The 17241-nt window shown below is 32.7% G+C and overlaps 2 protein-coding genes across 5 annotated transcripts in view; both read right to left on the bottom strand.

Moving 5' to 3' along the window:
- The window catches only part of LOC139520674 (tyrosine-protein phosphatase non-receptor type substrate 1-like), a 32705-nt gene extending 29178 nt beyond the window's left edge, over window positions 1-3527 (bottom strand). For 3 of the 4 annotated variants that reach the window (XM_071313530.1, XM_071313529.1, XM_071313531.1), the window contains exon 1: window positions 3070-3307. In XM_071313530.1, coding sequence (XP_071169631.1) covers window positions 3070-3163 — 94 coding nt within the window. In that variant the 5' untranslated portion in view covers window positions 3164-3307. Of the gene's footprint in view, window positions 1-3069 lie in introns of all 4 variants that reach the window. The other variant, XM_071313528.1, reaches the window with a different exon arrangement.
- An 8483-nt stretch (window positions 3528-12010) lies between these two features.
- On the bottom strand, window positions 12011-16668 carry LOC139520673 (integrase/recombinase xerD homolog). The gene is made up of 2 exons (XM_071313527.1): window positions 16572-16668; window positions 12011-13400 (listed from the first exon to the last, which is right to left on the bottom strand). The coding sequence occupies exons 1-2, from the start codon at window positions 16606-16608 to the stop codon at window positions 12394-12396; spliced, it is 1044 nt and encodes a 347-aa protein (XP_071169628.1). The 5' UTR covers window positions 16609-16668; the 3' UTR covers window positions 12011-12393.
- Between the last annotated feature and the right edge of the window lie 573 nt (window positions 16669-17241).

Below are 17241 nucleotides of genomic sequence, written 5' to 3'. Positions count from 1 at the left end.
CGCAGATGACACAGTGATATTTTCGGATAATGCATCCGATCTGCAGTTGCAATTAGATATATTCTTTGAATATTGCAGTACCTGGAAATTAAAAGTTAACACAAGTAAAACTAAGATTATAATTTTTTCTGTTGGTAGATTACCCCAAAATATTAACTTTATATATGACGGAAATGCATTGGAGATAGTCAATGAATTGACATATCTTGGGTTGAATTTTTCAAGAACAGGTAGCTTTATGAGTGCTAAGAAGATTTTAGTTAGAAAAGCAAATAAAGCAATGTATGAAGTATTGAAAAAGGGGAGGTTGCACAACTTGTCAGTGAAATCACAATATGATCTTTTTGATAAAATTGTGAAACCAATTCTCCTGTATGGGTGTGAGATTTGGGGTTTCAGTAATACTGATATTATAGAAAAAGTGCACCTAAAATTTTGTAAATTATTATTAAACCTTAAGAAGTCGACACCCAATTTTATGATTTATGGTGAACTTGGTACTTATCCCATGTCTTTATATATACAGCTGCGTATGGTTAATTTTTGGTCAAAAATGGTTAATGGGGATGATAACAGGATTGCTAAAATACTATACAAATACGTGTTCTTGAAAAATTCGGACAACCAATTTAGGTCAGATTGGTTGAAATGCATTAAAGATATATTAGATAAATGTGGATACAGCAATATATGGTTGTCACAAGGAAATTTTAATTCTAAGTGGTTGGGTATTAGTTTAAAACAAAAGTTATTTGATCAGTTTCAACAGAAATGGAGAGCTGATATTGACTGTTCGCCAAAAGGTTTGGCCTACAAATTGTATAAACAAAATTTTGAATTTGAGGAATATCTGAATATTTTAAATGATAAAGATAGAATAACATATTGTAGATTTCGTACGGGTAACCATAAGTTACCCATCGAAACCGGTAGATGGAATAAGATTGAGCGAAACCTTAGATATTGTAACTTATGTCATTGTAACGAGATTGGTGATGAATTTCATTACACTTTGCAGTGTAGTTCTTTGGCAAATTTTCGAGCACAATATTTGGATACTTTTTTCTTGCACAGATGTAACATACTAAAATTTGAAAAACTATTTCAGTTAAAAATTAAAAATAAGTTGAAAAAGCTGTGCAAATTTATCAGGGTTATAACTTTTCAAGTGAGTCTTCCTGGTTAATCACCACTCTTCTTTACTATACTGTTTATCATGTATTATTTGATATTTTCATCTCATCTTGTCATGTGTGTTTGTGTTATGTTATATGACTTTTGATGAACTTCTTTGTACCATTGTATCTTTATGGTGTTTAAGAAATAAAGAATCTTGAAAATCTTGTTGTTTGATTTGAAACAATTATCTCTGTCAGGTTAAAAGACTTAGAAGGAACAATATTGTCACATTGTCGTGAAGATAGATTTTTAAAATACTTCTATTAATAACGGTGGCAACATTGTTCGAATTCTGATTATTTTAACGTCGAAAACAAAAGATAAATGAACCTTTATATATGATAATTAAATCCAAATGACGTTCATGCAACCCATTCCAGTTGATATTTTGCATAGTTCGAACCATTTGTGTAGATGTCAAATTTATGATTTATATACATTGACAGTGTTATCCTTAGTCAAAAACTGTTAGATCTATCTTCAAACCGAATTGCTCTCCTCGTTGTTGTTTTTTTCAAACGTTGTCGGTTAAGTCAACACTGTATTTGATTAGTACATTCTGTATAGTTCATGTCTTAGTATTGTAATTACCCTACTTGTCTAGATATATGACAATTTTTTAGGATAATACACAACACATTGGCTTAAATTTACGACAAACTTTGGATTAATTGTAACTTAATCTATTTGTCATCGAAGATACCCAGCTTTCAATAAAAGTACACCGGATGCACGTTTTGTGTACACAAAACTCATAAAAGGTTCTTAATTCATAACAGTGAAAAGGGATGTATCGATAAGTTATGCGATGTTGAAGACCACTGGAAACCGAAATTTTCGTATAGACTTAGTTTGTGCAAAATCTCGATGAGGTTAATGGATATTACAAAGTAAGCTAGTATGTATGTACAGTTAAAACGGCGGTTTCATTGTAGAATTTTCACGTATCATAGTTGTCAGCTTCTCAGTGGTCAGCACTATGTTACTGAGAACATTTTTGTACCTATATATGAAACTGTTTGGTAATATTCAAAATTAGTTTGTTAATCTTTACATACCGTATTCCCTTTCAGTTATAGTTAAAACAGAGGTGCTGCACTCATGCAAACAATTAAAGTTATAATAATTGATAAGTTAATACAAGTTTGAAATTTTTTGAGGAATTTGTTTTCTGGTCAAACAAAAGTACAGAGGAGTTTATAATAAAAAAAACATCTTGAACTTAGCCCAAATATATTTTTAAAAAATTACAATGAAAAGAAATAATGAATATAATCTATGGTCGTTGCATATCCAAATAATTGTACGAAAAAAGAAGAGATATTCCGTATAGTTATTCACCTGACAAAAAAGAAGTCCATGCACTTTACAAATTCAAAGAAAATAAACATCCTTTTTTCCGCTCTTTTAGTAAGATTGTTTTCTTTTTTTCCATTTCCATTCTCAATTATATAACTTTATATTTCTATTATGCAATACATTTGTTTTATAATGGTATTTCTATAACTTGTGAAAAAAATAAAGTACGGGAGGTTACAGATTTGTAAACTTTCCTTTCGTCCTAAGTTTAATGTATATTGTAAAGTCAAAAATGTACGAGTAAAATGTTTTAAAGAGGAACATGTTTGTTACATAAGTTATATCAAAACTTGGTCTTTGGCAATTTATAAATTTACTAGAGTCGTTATAGTAATACTATGCGTTCCCATAGAAAAAATTTTAATATCACATATATAGTACATTCCTAATACTTATAACGAGTACAATGCTGAATTCCTTCACCAAATAGGCTGGAGTTCTATGAAAAAATATTTGTTGTTACTTCAAGATTGATGGTTTTTTTTCTTAATTGACAGAACTAAAGTATATATGCTATGTAATATTACTTACATGAAAATAAAATGATCTGTATTAAAACGGCATCTTTAAGTGATCCAAAAACAGCCATAAGTCCATAAGAAATCTTTTGCTTCCTTCTCTCCATGTGTGATATTTCTCTTAATTACAACAAAACTATTTCCCTAAACCAAAACTCGATCCATCAATCCTCCGATGTAGTTAACAGAATTAGTTAATCCGCTTGCTGTATTGAACAGTATAATATGTTTAACTTGGACGCATGCTTATGTCACGAATGCTAATCCAACAATAGTATTCGTCAGTTAATTGGTTGCCTTCCTATGTGCTGTAATAAATAATCAGTCGAACATATATTAATTATTTTAATGATAATTAACTGAAAACATCTTATTCTTTCCGCGGACCCGTATAAGTTCCTAGACAGACATTTATCCTTCAGACATGAAATAGTTATTTCTACTTGTTTCAAAGCCGCTTTCTATTAATTCAAATTTTATCTGACGAGCTTTTTTCCTCCTATTTGAAACTATCAGACGTTCTAGACAATTACTAGTATAGGTGGGTGTAAATTCTAACTAAATTAAAAGCAGCTTAGATAAGAAAACACTAACAACATTGTATCTATTGAAGTGGAAAACCTGCTGGGTCGTGATATAATCATTTCATCAATGTATCAGTAATTTCAAAGCATATTATCATCGTTTAATTATGAAAAGCTTAAAATAAAAGAACAACCTGTTTGAATATTTGACGTATAATTATGATACAATGTATGATATGCAAAATATATTTTATCTGGTGTTTTTTTTTTTTTTTTAAGTTAAAAAATGTACATGCATTTACCCTTGAATTCGATTTTCTAGCCAATGACAGCCAAGATGGATGAAAATTTCAACAAAACAAAATGTATTTTACATCAAATTACGCATATTTGCGTTTTGCGTTTTATGTATTTAACTTATTCTTTAATAAAACATTACTGTAATAGAAAATGAATTAAAGCCAACTATTTAACGACCATTGGGATTTTTTATATTATCATGGGCATCATTTTGTGTTAATCTTTTATAACTGTGCATGTCAGAGGTAATCACATACACCTTTTAAAGGAGGATCGAGCGAACGCTATTTATCATACTTTGCAAATTTCAATAACAACAATAAGATTGGGTCATACCAAAGTGCAAACATGGCTCTCATGCCACCCGGGATGTAGATGTCGCTCAAAACTTAGATTCTGATCGAAAATCTTATACGATTGGAAGGTAGTGGAGTTTTATTTTGACGGTATTTTTAGGTGTCGTCTGACAGGGAAACCAGTATAGAGATGACAAAGGGATCATTTCTGTAGTTTTGAGTTCTCGTCGTCCGCGTAACTCTTTGTTGAATCGACAACTCTTTAAAATAGCGGGACATATTTCAAACTTGCATAGATTTTTCTATCATTGAACACAGAGTAACTGTTGTGTGTGCGTTATTTTTATTTGTGGTCTGAATGATTTTCAAGGATTCCCCTTCTAAAGCACTGTCAACGCCATTTTTGTCAGTATTGTTACAGTTTGAGACGAAAGGCCAGCTCATGCGATTTTGTACTCAGATTGGATTTCTTATATTTTATCTGGTAGAGGATGGTCGGTACCGAGGTTCATTCCTTTGGTAAATTCTTTAGTTTTCTATGGTTGCCAATTGGAACTTCTAAAGTAAAAGTTCTCGAAAGAAACCCGAAGGAAAATCAGTATATCAATATTAAGAAGAGAAATGAAGGATGAATAATACTAATTAACTTAGTATGAACATGAGATCTAAAAAAAAACATGTTAAACCCCGCAGCACTTTTACGCCTGTCCCAAGTCAGGAGCCTCTAGTCTTGTTAGTTTTGTATGATTTTTAATTTTAGTATCATTTATATATTTTTGAGAGTTTAGTATGACGTCCATTATCACTTCAAATTAGTATACATTTTTGTTTAGGGGCCAGCTGAAGCACGCCTCCGGGTACGGGATTTTCTCGCTGCATTGAAGACCCATTGGTGGCTTTCGGCTGTTATCTGTTCTGTTTGGTCGGGTTGTTGTCTCTTTAACACTTTCCTTATTTTCATTATCAGTGTTATAATACGACGAGAGGTCGACAGTTGAGCTGATAATAATCAGAGTTTTTCAATTAAATCAACGAAAGTTCAAATTATGGAATAGATCTAGTCTCTCGAAGAGCTTATGTCACTAAACGAAGGCCCCAAAAAGTCTATCACGAACAAACAACTGTATATAAACAATGCAGATCTAGAAAGCGATGTCACTTATTGCAAAACTGTAAACAATTACAGTGTAGAAAGCACAAAACAAATAAATATAACAAAAACAATCACAGAACTTATGATTCATGCTATAAAAAGACGTACTTCACCACAGTTGACCGGTTAGCAACACTTATAAAAAAATCCGCTCGCAAACAAGAAAATATTTAACTAATTAAAAACAGATTGCACACCCAGATTTTAATAAATATATTATTCATAAAGATAACATGTATTTTGTCTCCCAAACTCTTTGCTTATATATAAAAATTTGACAAAATTAAGTAAAATCAAATTCGTTTATTCATGACTTGCAGTCTTGACAAATAGAGTTCTCCTTATAACTTATACTGTTATATACATTGTATAACGTTACTGTATGAGGTCTAGCAAAATACTTTTGTTCATTGATGTATGTCTTTATTTGTACCTTTAAGCCCTCTTTTTTCACAGATAGGTTGCTTGTTGGAGCATGGTGTGTTACGTTGTCCTATATCTTGACAATGTCTGTTAATCATTTATGCGTATTCAGTGAACCTGGTAACACCGTAAATATGATCCGTGAAATAAAATGTTTGTCATACATGTAACGTTGCGATACACGAATTTAACAGATGTATAACATGGTATTTAATGATGACAACAGTAGCAGTCCATGCTCATACTTTTTGGTAGGATAAAAAAAAAATCGACTCAAACACGCTCCTATCATTAGTGATATAGGTTATTTCCCTTGAATAATTAATAAAACTGAGGAACTGCTAATATTTCATCTTTAAAATGCGACATTATTATGATTTACAAATGGAAATCAGTCCCTTATCGTTTTTTCATGTTTTCATTAAAAAGAACTAATGGTTAAATCATGAGGAAAATTTCCAAGTAAAATAAAAATGTTTTGGAACTTGTATACTTGTAGTTTTATCCTTAAACTATTTATACAGCATATTCAAATTCTTCGACGTAAAAGGAATGGACGCAACGATACACGGAACGATGAATCCGACAATTTGGCTCCTCTCATTAAAAGAGGAATATTTTCATATATTGACACAATTTCATTGAGTTCGAACATATTTCATTAAATAATTAGCATGTATTTATATCCTCTAATTACATGTCTTGTCTTCACATTAAAATGTGTGTTATTTGACCTCTGTTTACATATCAAATGTGTTAGTGGCATGTACATGTATGAATGACGAAAGCAGCTTGTTCATTATTTACATGCGTAAAAGTAAGGAGATGTGGTATGATTGACAATGAGACAACTACTTATACGAGACCAAAGAATGGGGATGTTACCAACTATAGGGCTCTCTGCCTTAGAACTTTACTCGATACTCAGAGTACACAATCTGTGCTCGAAACACCAAATCAGGTTTTTTGATTGGCTGACTGATTGAACACGATAATTGTACTCAAAATTTGTATGACCGTAACTCATCATGTTCACCGTTTGGCCTTAAACAATGATCACTACAGCTATAATGGCTCCGATATGGAGAAAAAAAACACAATTGAAAACCAACGTCCTGATTTATGATTAAACAAATCAACGAAAAACAAATATACAGACAGCAAGCAACGACAACAACTAACTTACAGGCTCTGCACATTGGACAGACAGGCACATTAATAATATAAGGTTTACCATGGCTGCAACTCTAATGAATTATAATACTTTGTTTTGTTGCTGATCTTGATTTAAGTATCAGATTTATCAGTCTTCATACCTCCATTCGTTAAGATATCATCTTGGAATACAGAGCGAAAATTACTTATAACTCTCGATAGCCCAGCTGCTGTTTGTGAAATATTATAGGCTTGATCGCCCTTCAATATGTCCGCTTTTGGGTAGGCCAGCAGCCAAGATACAGTGATTAATTGTCATGAAATTTTTAATTGACTTTGAGTGAATTTTAATTAAATGTTGCCATGACAATTCAATAGCCGAATAAAATTAGTATTTGTTATTTGTGTCTGCGGTATATCCATCCAATGAAATAAAATGCTCTGGTAAAATTAAATTTTCAATAAAAGACTCTTTGATAAAAAAGGACATAATTTATTATTAGTTGTTATGTTGTTTAATCATTTTTTTTTTGGGGGGGGGGGGGGGAGGAGGGAGGACAAACAACAGTTCGCTTATGTTGTGGTATATATAGAACAATTATGAATAATATGGTTATTCCATTTTGTCTGCGGAAACATACTATGCGTACTATGCGAGACATGAGAAAACATATTGCTGTTCGGTGTGAGCCAAGGCTCCGTGTTGAAGACCGTACCATTACCTATAACGGTTTACTTTTATAAATTGTAACTTGGATCGAGAGTTGTCTCGTCGGTACTTATACAACATCTTCCTTTATCTACAAACAAATGAACTGTGGGTAAAGCACAACTAAATTAATGCCGATACTGTTTATGACTAAAAATGCTTTATGAGATATATCAATCAAACATTTTCGACAGGATGTTTGGATCATGTTTTGTTAAATGTTTTAATATTTATTTGTACATTTTGGCCTCTATTTTCGCATGCGAACACACACTTAGTCCAAACATCCCAATCTGGAAATGGACACAATCGGTTAAACTACATATCAGACCACTACCCTGGTGTCTAAAGATATAAAACCGCGATAATCAACAGTTAAAAGGACAGGGAAAGTTGTAGTTTAAGATGATCTTCCACGTCTTTTTGTTATACGTATTTCTCTTGTATTCATCTGATAAGTTAAGCCGTTTTCAACTGGTTTGTAAAGTTCGTTCTTATGTTGAGCTGTTTTATCCCCGTCCAAGGTTAGAGAAAGAGTTTGGATCCCGCTAAAATGTTAAACCCCGCTACATTATGTATGAGTCGGTTTCACAAAAACACTTACGACTAAGATTGATCGTAAGTTTACTGAATTGTTCATGACTAACGATCAATCTTAGATTTTTTGTGAAATCGACTCCTGTAGTTCAGTGGTTGTCGTTTGTTGATGTGGTTTATATTTGTTTTTTGTTCATTTTTTGTTCAATAATTATGCTGTTAGTTTTCTCGTTTGAATTGTTTTACATTTGTGATCTCGGGGTCCATTATAGCTACATTGTATCAATGCGGTATGGGATATGCTCATCTCGGGGTCTATTATAGCTACAGTGTACATTGTATCTAATCGGTATGGGCTTTTCTCATGGTTGAAGTGGTACGGTGACCTTTAGCTGTTAATGTCTGTGTCATTTGGTCTCTTGTTGAGAGTTGTCTCATTGGCGATCATATCACATCTTCTTTCTTATAGATCTATTGCTAATATAAGTGTCAAGTGTAAGATATATGTTAAGTTATCGTAATATAAATACAAATGTATTACCTTTTATTTGTGTCTGAAAACTGAAAGCGAGGAAAGACTGCCATTGTCAATTATTTGTCTTTAAATAAGGAGATGTGGTATGATTGCAAACTAGACAACAATCCACCAAAGTTCAACATGATACATATGGAACAATTCAACTGAGAAAACCGACGTTTTGGGTTATGTTCATTTCCGTTGCCAAGTGTTTATACGTATTGATTTAGTGGCAACAGAGAGTAAGTAAAATTATTAAACACTGGTTTAACGGTGCAAAAGAAATATTTATATGATAAAAATATCAGAACACGTGCATACTGTTGGGTAGGTTAAAAAATCGTCTCAAATACGTTTTTTGTATTAAGGTTATTTCCCTTGAATAATTCATAAAAAACAAGGAACCACTAATAATTCGTTTTTATTCGACATAATGTGGCATTTTTTTGTAAATAAAAAAGTCTCTCTTTGCTTTTCTTCTGTTGGCATAAAAAAGAGAAGTTAAAATCCTCTGAAAAATTTGCAAATGAAATAAAAATCATGAATTTGTAACTTGTAAACTTGTAGTTTTAACATTTATCTATAAATAACAACATATCAATTGGCTTGCCTCGACGGTATACTTAATTGTACTAAACGCTGAACGATACTCGACCATTTATTTGGCTCCTCTTATCATTAGAGGAAATCTTTCTAAAGTGATGAAATGTACTCGAGTGCAAACAGCTTAAAGTTAAATAATCTGCGAATGTATTTCGTCACCGAAGATAAACATTTTTTTTTTTTACGCCGACCGTTTTTTCGCGAAAAATCAAAATAAAGATATAAGATAATGCTGTTCAATTTTTTTTGTATTATCACCGATCGTTGATATCTTTGAGGTTGCAAATCTGAAAGCTCCGATACATTTCCGCGCACTCTATGCTGGAAGCCAAATATGGGTTTTATGTTTTAAGCAGTACATTTGAAAAATAATGTTTTAATTCATTTCAAAATGTCGCCCCATATATTTGAACGATATAGTGGAGGTTGGTACGTTGATGAATATAGTTATAAATGTATTTATTTATCATATTTTGCAATGATTAACATAACACTTCATTTTCTCTACAGTTCTATTGTGACCTGTACTTTGCCAGTGCCGCTGATGGGTGACTATCACGGTGCACAAGGGTACCATGCGCCCATTAACTAGCGGATAAATATCGGCAATTCAATAGAGAAAACCAACAGTCAAATTATGATTCTTTCCGTTACAAAGTGCTTAAGTTGTTTAAGGGTTAAAAGAAATATTTGTATGATAACAGTATCGGAACATGCGCATTCTGTTCGGTAGGATTTTAAAAAATCGTCCCAAACATGTTCTTGTGATAAAGTTATTTCCCTTGAATATTTTTAAAAATTAGAACCCATTTATAATTCTTTTCCATTCGACATAATGTGGCATGTTTTTGTAAATAAAAAAAGTCCCTCTTTGCTTTTTCAGTTGACATAATAAAAAAAAAAGGACGGTAGAATCATTTGAAAAATTGGCAAATGAAATAAGAATATTTATTTGTAACTTGTACAGTTGTAGTTTTATCTTTAATCTATATATAATAACATGCACATTCACGGTACTGATCAGTAACAAACGCTGAATGATCCCCGAACGTGTCACGATTTGGCTCCTCATAGTATAAGAGGAACACTTTCAAATAATAAATAGAGACAAAATGTACTTGGGTTAAATCTGATTCAAGTATATTTCATCACCGATGATAGGTAAACATAAACATGTTAGGTATATATTTTACTTTTTACCGCCGACCGTTTTTTCCCAAAAATTGAATTAAAGATACTGTTTAGATTAATTTTTGATTATCGCTGATCGCTTACAACTTTTAGGTTGCAAATCTGAAAGATCCAACACTTACCCATGTTCTTCTTGCCGGAAGCAATATCTGGTTTTAAATTATGTTTTAAACAGTATATGAAAAGAAGTGTTTTATATGACAAAATGATAAACATAACACTACATTTTCATTACAGTTCTTGTATGACAATCGACATGTGCAAACCTCGGGCAAAATTAACTTCACGACTTCTATATTTGAACTTAAAACTTCAGTTCACGGACGTACCGGATGAAGGTTATGGTTTTTTCTTCCAAAACAAATCTAACGCCTCGGTATGTTTTCTTGGATAACAAGACAATAATTCACTAAAAACGAAAAGTTGTTCGCTGAATTAAAAATTGTACTCCATATATAACATGTACCTCAAACTTGTTTTCGTATCACTGTAAAGCTAGGTATTATTCACAAAAATACAAAGATTGTTATTTAAAAATGCCTTTTAGGTAAAAAAAAAATGCTTATAAAACAATTTACGATGCATTTTAAAAATATCAAAAGCTGTACATATATATTTAATTTAGTATTAATAGTTAACAAATTGTGCGTCATCTGTTAAAACCATTGTAGTCAGTGACGAAAGACTGAAAGATGGCTGACTTCAGATAAGATTTTTCCAGTTTTCATATCGAATCAAACATTAATATTGAGTTAACCTTTTAACGATTTTAAAACATAACTTATTGAAATTGTTCATCAACACCGAACAGTGATGCTATCAAGACATTTTGTTAATCATGAACTAAAACCCAGGCCATTCGTAAGGAACGCCATGACTGACTTATGTTAATGATCAGCATTATATGCAGTGCTCACAAGATTATATGCAGTGCTCATACCATTATATGCAGTGCTCATACCATTATATGAAGTGCTCACAATATTATACGCAGTGGTCACAACATTATATGCAGTGGTCACAACATTATACGTTTTTTGTTGATGAAGGTGATGATCGGTGATGGTGATGATGATGTATGTCATAATGAAACTATCACAATTTGAAAGATTAATTCGTCTTCTTTCTTTTGGTACCTGATTTATAAAATATAAAGAAGGATGAAATGAATTACATCAGTTTAAAGTTGTATGATTGGGAGTGAAAAAATCTTTTTATGTTCTAATTCATAACTTCAAGCGAACATAAATTATTTACAAAATAAACTCAACACCTTTGTATGGGATCAGCTCGCCTGACAGTGTGCAGCAAAGCTTTAATTTTATTAAAGACAAATGCAACGTAAAAATGTTCATCAGTGTTACTGTCTGCCTAGGCCGCTGCAGGTAACAAACACAAAAACCAATCTACAAAAATAAAAACAATTTTCATTATGTACGAAAATACATTTTATGAATCAAATAAAGATTCTGTTCTTACACACATTATTATTCCCATTAATAAAAAATAACACAAATAAAATACATTAAGTCGGGTGGGAGGGTGGGAAACTTTACTGCACCAAAAGCGAACCTCGAATGACAATATCTTTAATATACAAAACCGCCAGAAGTATAGCACGAAATATTTGAAATGACCTTATTCAAATATTATGGTCAGTTCTAACTCGACCAATGAAAAACATTTAACCTATTATATACTTTCAAACACGTGTAATTTTATAAACAAATACACGTGGTAATGTTTACATACCGGTGTACATAACTTTAATAAATATATTTATGTTCTAATTCATAACTTCAAGCGAACATAAATTATTTACAAAATAAACTCAACACCTTTGTATGGGATCAGCTCGCCTGACAGTGTGCAGCAAAGCTTCGAAAAATAAAGAAAGGGTAAAGAAAAAATAAACGAAAAAATACATCATTAAATTCCAATATTATTTGTTACAGAAAGTCTATCCTTCAAAGACTCTTTAACATAACCGTCTTTGGCCGTGTCACTTTTCCACCGACCATGCTTTTTGAACAATCTGTCCTCTACACCAGCCGCTGCAGCAGCCGATGCCCCTCCTGAACGGAGACTATGCAGTCCAAATTTTTTACTATCTAAGCCTATACTCTGTAAACTTGAAAGTAGTATTTCTCGAGCTCTCGTGTATGACAACGGACCTGTACTTCTAAGTTTATAAGAATTATCAGACTTACAAAAATTAACGGATCTAAAAACAAATTCATCAGAATTTGATGTAATACTAGCTAATTTGAGATATCGTTCTAGCATAGAGACAGGACAAGTTACAAGATTAGTTCTAGAAATAACCACATCCCTCCCTTCTCTGTAAATATCAGTTTTACTCTTTGCCAAGTATAAATTTGCATGTGTAGAATAAATCTTTATATCGATACCTCTCAAATTAACTAGTTCTGAAAACTTTAAAAAACCTGCATAGCTTAATAAACACATACAAACAGTTCTTAAGTCTTTAAGATTACTATTAAGAGTACCATAAGTATGAACAATCTTTCGTAAAATGTCTGGTGTAATAGGATCTTTCTTAGTGATAAAATGTCCCAATTTTCTCTGTGCTCCTTCGTTTACAAACGTTACTAATTCAGATGTACAAGGATTATTAAATCCAGCCAGTTTATGTGCCCAGCTAATGGCGTATATTACTTCATTTATCTTGCTTGCCGATTTTGCATTCTGTGAAATGTGAATCAAATATAGAGAAACTGTATAATCAGATGAAGGTAATGGAGTAATATTATGTATTTTAGTCCACTTACAGAAAGCATTAAAGGCATACTGGTACTTTTTACGAGTGTTCAGAGAACGTGAGCTCAAGCAGTACTCTGGTAATCTAGCTTTCAATGTAGAAAGTTCATCCGAAATATCTGAATTCTGTTTCCATCTACCAACTCGAAAAATATCTGAAAAATGTGCAATCGTGAAACAAACATTATAAAATGTCAAAGTATTAAAAACTTATATACAAGTGAACCATGCCACTGTTAACATAACAGGACCTTGTCCAATATTTATTTGACCATGCCAGCTACAATGCTATATACATTAGTGCCGTGTTGAATACAACCATGCTTTCTACAATGTATATACACACTAGGGCCTCATCAACAACGACCGTGCCTGCTACAATACACATTCATGTACTAGGGCCTCGTAACTTTAACCTTGCCAGCTAGAATACACATCCGTGTACTAGGACCTCGTCACTTTAACCTCGCCAGCTACAATACACGTTCGTGTACTAGGGCCTCGCAACTTTAACCTCGCCAGCTACAATACACATTAGTGCACTAGGGCCTTGTTATCCTTGTCGCATCTAACTTCACTGCCAATACTGGAGCAATAAAAGGCTCAGTGCCAAAAATGGATTGTCTATTAGAACCACTGACAAAAATACCACTTGTATTTTTAAATTCAATAACATCAGATATGTAATCTCTGTAATTCATATTTTTATCAAAAATGAAAGGCCAATAGGTCGCAGATATCCATTTTGGTACAATTAAAGTACCTCTAGCTTTACAAGCAATTACATGTTTTATAGCTCTCAATACTAAGTAAATAGGTGGTACAATCCAATTGTTTTCACCAGACCAATTCTGAGTAAAACAGTCTACAGCTTCTGTATTTACATTCCAGAATAAAGAGTTAAATCTTTCTAATTTTGTGTTACGAGAACTAGCAAAACGATCGACTGTATAAGGACCCCAAAGGTCGTTAATAAAAGTATAGAACAATTCTGAGACTCCCCAGTCTTCATAATCAAGGATTTTACTGATATAATCAGCTTTCGAATTTTCACCTCTCGGAATCCATTGTATGTTAATGGAGATTCCCTTTTGTAAACAAATTGAAAAAATGGAAATTGCTATATCTTGCAGTTTTTCTTTCATGCTTCCTGCTTGAACAATTCTGACACAATTTTGATTATCAGTTAGCCATTTTAAGGATTTTCCCGCAAATGCATGTTGATAAGACATCAACGCCAATTCTATGGCCTTTAGTTCCCTCCACGTGGAACTCTCTAACATTTCAGTGAATTTCCACATAGTGTGAAAAATTTTACTTTCCAACTCTACTGTACATGCTCCGGCAGCTATGCTGCTAGCATCAGAATATACCATTACATGTGACTGACTATATTGATTTAATGTTTTAAAATTTACATTAGCAATGTTATCAAGCCAGAACTTTAATTCTGATATCACAAAACTTTTACTTTCTAAAACTAAATAACTATCCCATGACATTCTACTTTCAATAGACATATAGCAATATCTAGTCATTATTCTAGTAATATTTCCGATCACAGGAGACATACTTATAATTCTACCCGTTACCTGGGCTAAATTTCTGGCAGAAATATATGGAATTTCTCTGAAAACATTATGAATAGATTGAAATAATTCGTCAATTCTCTTTTGAGGAATGCATAAAGTGAAATTACATGAATCCCAAATGATTCCCAACCACTCCAACTTCTGTACAGGAGTAAAAACAGATTTTTCTTCGTTCAGAAGAAAACCCGCACTCAAAAGTGATTGTTTCACAAATTCAGCATCTTTGATGCATTCATTATTTTCGTTATTCATACCAAATCCATCATCAAGATATAAAACTATTTTTATACCATTTTTTCTCCAATACTTGACCAATGGTCTGAGACACTTTGTAAATATGTAGGGACCCGTTGAAAGACCAAATGCTAAAACAGTGAAGCAATAAAATTTATCTTCCCACGAAAAACCTAGATACGTGTGCTGCTGTGGACATATATCCAAATGAAAATAACCAGACTTTAAATCAAATTTATACAGATAATCATTTTTCTGAAAGTATTGCACAGCTATTTTCCAATCTTCAAATTTAATCTTTTCCTTTTTCACCGATAAATTCAAAGTGCTCAAATCTAAAATTAGACGCCTTTTCCCAGACTTTTGAGTAGCTACACTGAGCGGATTCACAATGTAAGGTTGAAAAGGGACCTCAATGACGCAACCTGAAAGAACAAGTTCATTTACAGATTTGCTAACAAAATCATCATTCTTAAGAGCAGATTTGTTATTTTTCATGTACATGCTCGAAGGAGTATCAATAAATGGAATAAGATAACCATTTTTCAGTGTGTCTAAAATAAATGAATTAGCACCGATATGCTCCCAGTACTGAATACTTTTGGCTAACCTTCCCTTTACACCAGAGAAAATACCCGTGTTAGATTTGAAATTTTCAAAAAATCTAACTTGTCTAAGCAAAATCTCAATATCATGATTTAAACAATAATCACTATCAAATTCAGAAAATAAATATAAATACTTATCATTTACTAACTGTTCATTGTTAATTGTTCTGTTGTGTATTGTTGAAGTTGAACTGGTTGCGTTTGACAAGTGGACAGTTCTTCCTCCAGTGGCCAAATTGTTTACAGGCATGGCACATATCGTGCTGGGACGGCTCACGCCGCCCGCTGCCAGCTCGAAAGGGCGGCGGGTTCTGACGCTGATACTGATTGGAATAATAAGGATTAGGAGCAGTTTCAACGGGAGCCGGTCTAGAAGTTGTCTTGTAGGGATTTGGGCGTCGGGATTTGTCTTTAGTCGAACGCATGGCTCTGGACTCCGCCTGGCGGATTTTCTTCTCATCTTCAGAGTCTGAAGCGATAACATTTGCTTCATACTCTCTGACAGTAGCCCAACCACCGGCTGAAGTATCTGCTATGCGTATCAGTTTGTTTCTGCCCTTAACCTTATCTATGAGGTCTATGATGATACGTGACACCTTGGTTTCTGAACGGGGAACAAAGCTATAAACCTTGTTTAACTCGGTAATAGTTTCCTCGTTAAATTTGTATTGTATTTTGTTGCCCTCGTGCTTGAATTTAAGGGAAACCTCTTCCTTTAACTTTTTGGAAATTACGTCCTGTTCACGGACCAAATCTGATTTAAGATCTACAAGCTTATTGTCGAAATATACTTTAAAAAGTTCAAAAGTATCAGCTAAATCACGGCGCTCTTCTACTATGTGGTTGCTACTATGTGATTTACCGGTTGAAATGTGTGAATGCTCAGTCTCACCTTCGGACATTGGACTTCCTTCTCTATTCTCAGACATACTCAGGTTAAGCACAAGCTTACAACTTTACTGCACCAAAAGCGAACCTCGAATGACAATATCTTTAATATACAAAACCGCCAGAAGTATAGCACGAAATATTTGAAATGACCTTATTCAAATATTATGGTCAGTTCTAACTCGACCAATGAAAAACATTTAACCTATTATATACTTTCAAACACGTGTAATTTTATAAACAAATACACGTGGTAATGTTTACATACCGGTGTACATAACTTTAATAAATATATGTATTGTGCTACCTTAAATGCACAATTAAACTATTTTTTAAATACTCAGATATTCTTTCTGCATTTTTAGAATTTTTAATTGACCCCGTTTATATAACCTGTTCCCATGCAAGTCTTACAAGAGCCGTGTCATATTTAATTGAGAAATTGACTCTTTTCAATATGTATTTATACAGTTCAAGTTTCCTGATTTACTTGTCAATTATTTGATATCATTCTGATTTATATCATATTTCTGGTATTTAAAATAAAACAGATTTTTTTTTTACCCCTCAACGTTTTTGTTTTTTATATACATACATTTTTTTGTACAGACAAAGAAGTGTAATTTGTTACAACAAACAATTATAACAAACTACAGTTGGCTTTTTTTTATATA

The sequence above is a fragment of the Mytilus edulis genome, chromosome 4 (assembly GCF_963676685.1).
Source record: "Mytilus edulis chromosome 4, xbMytEdul2.2, whole genome shotgun sequence".
Taxonomy (NCBI): Eukaryota; Metazoa; Mollusca; class Bivalvia; order Mytilida; family Mytilidae; genus Mytilus; species Mytilus edulis.
Note: the sequence above shows the minus strand (reverse complement) of the source record. Positions and strands in the feature narration are given on the sequence as shown.

Bases quoted from the DNA above. Each gene is read 5' to 3' on its own strand.
- LOC139520673 (XM_071313527.1), bottom strand. From the start codon at position 16,608: ATGTCTGAGAATAGAGAAGGAAGTCCAATGTCCGAAG. The intron at 13,401-16,571 runs GTGAGACTGAGC...CACATTTTTCAG, and splicing joins AGGAAGTCCAATGTCCGAAG to ATATTTTTCGAGTTGGTAGA.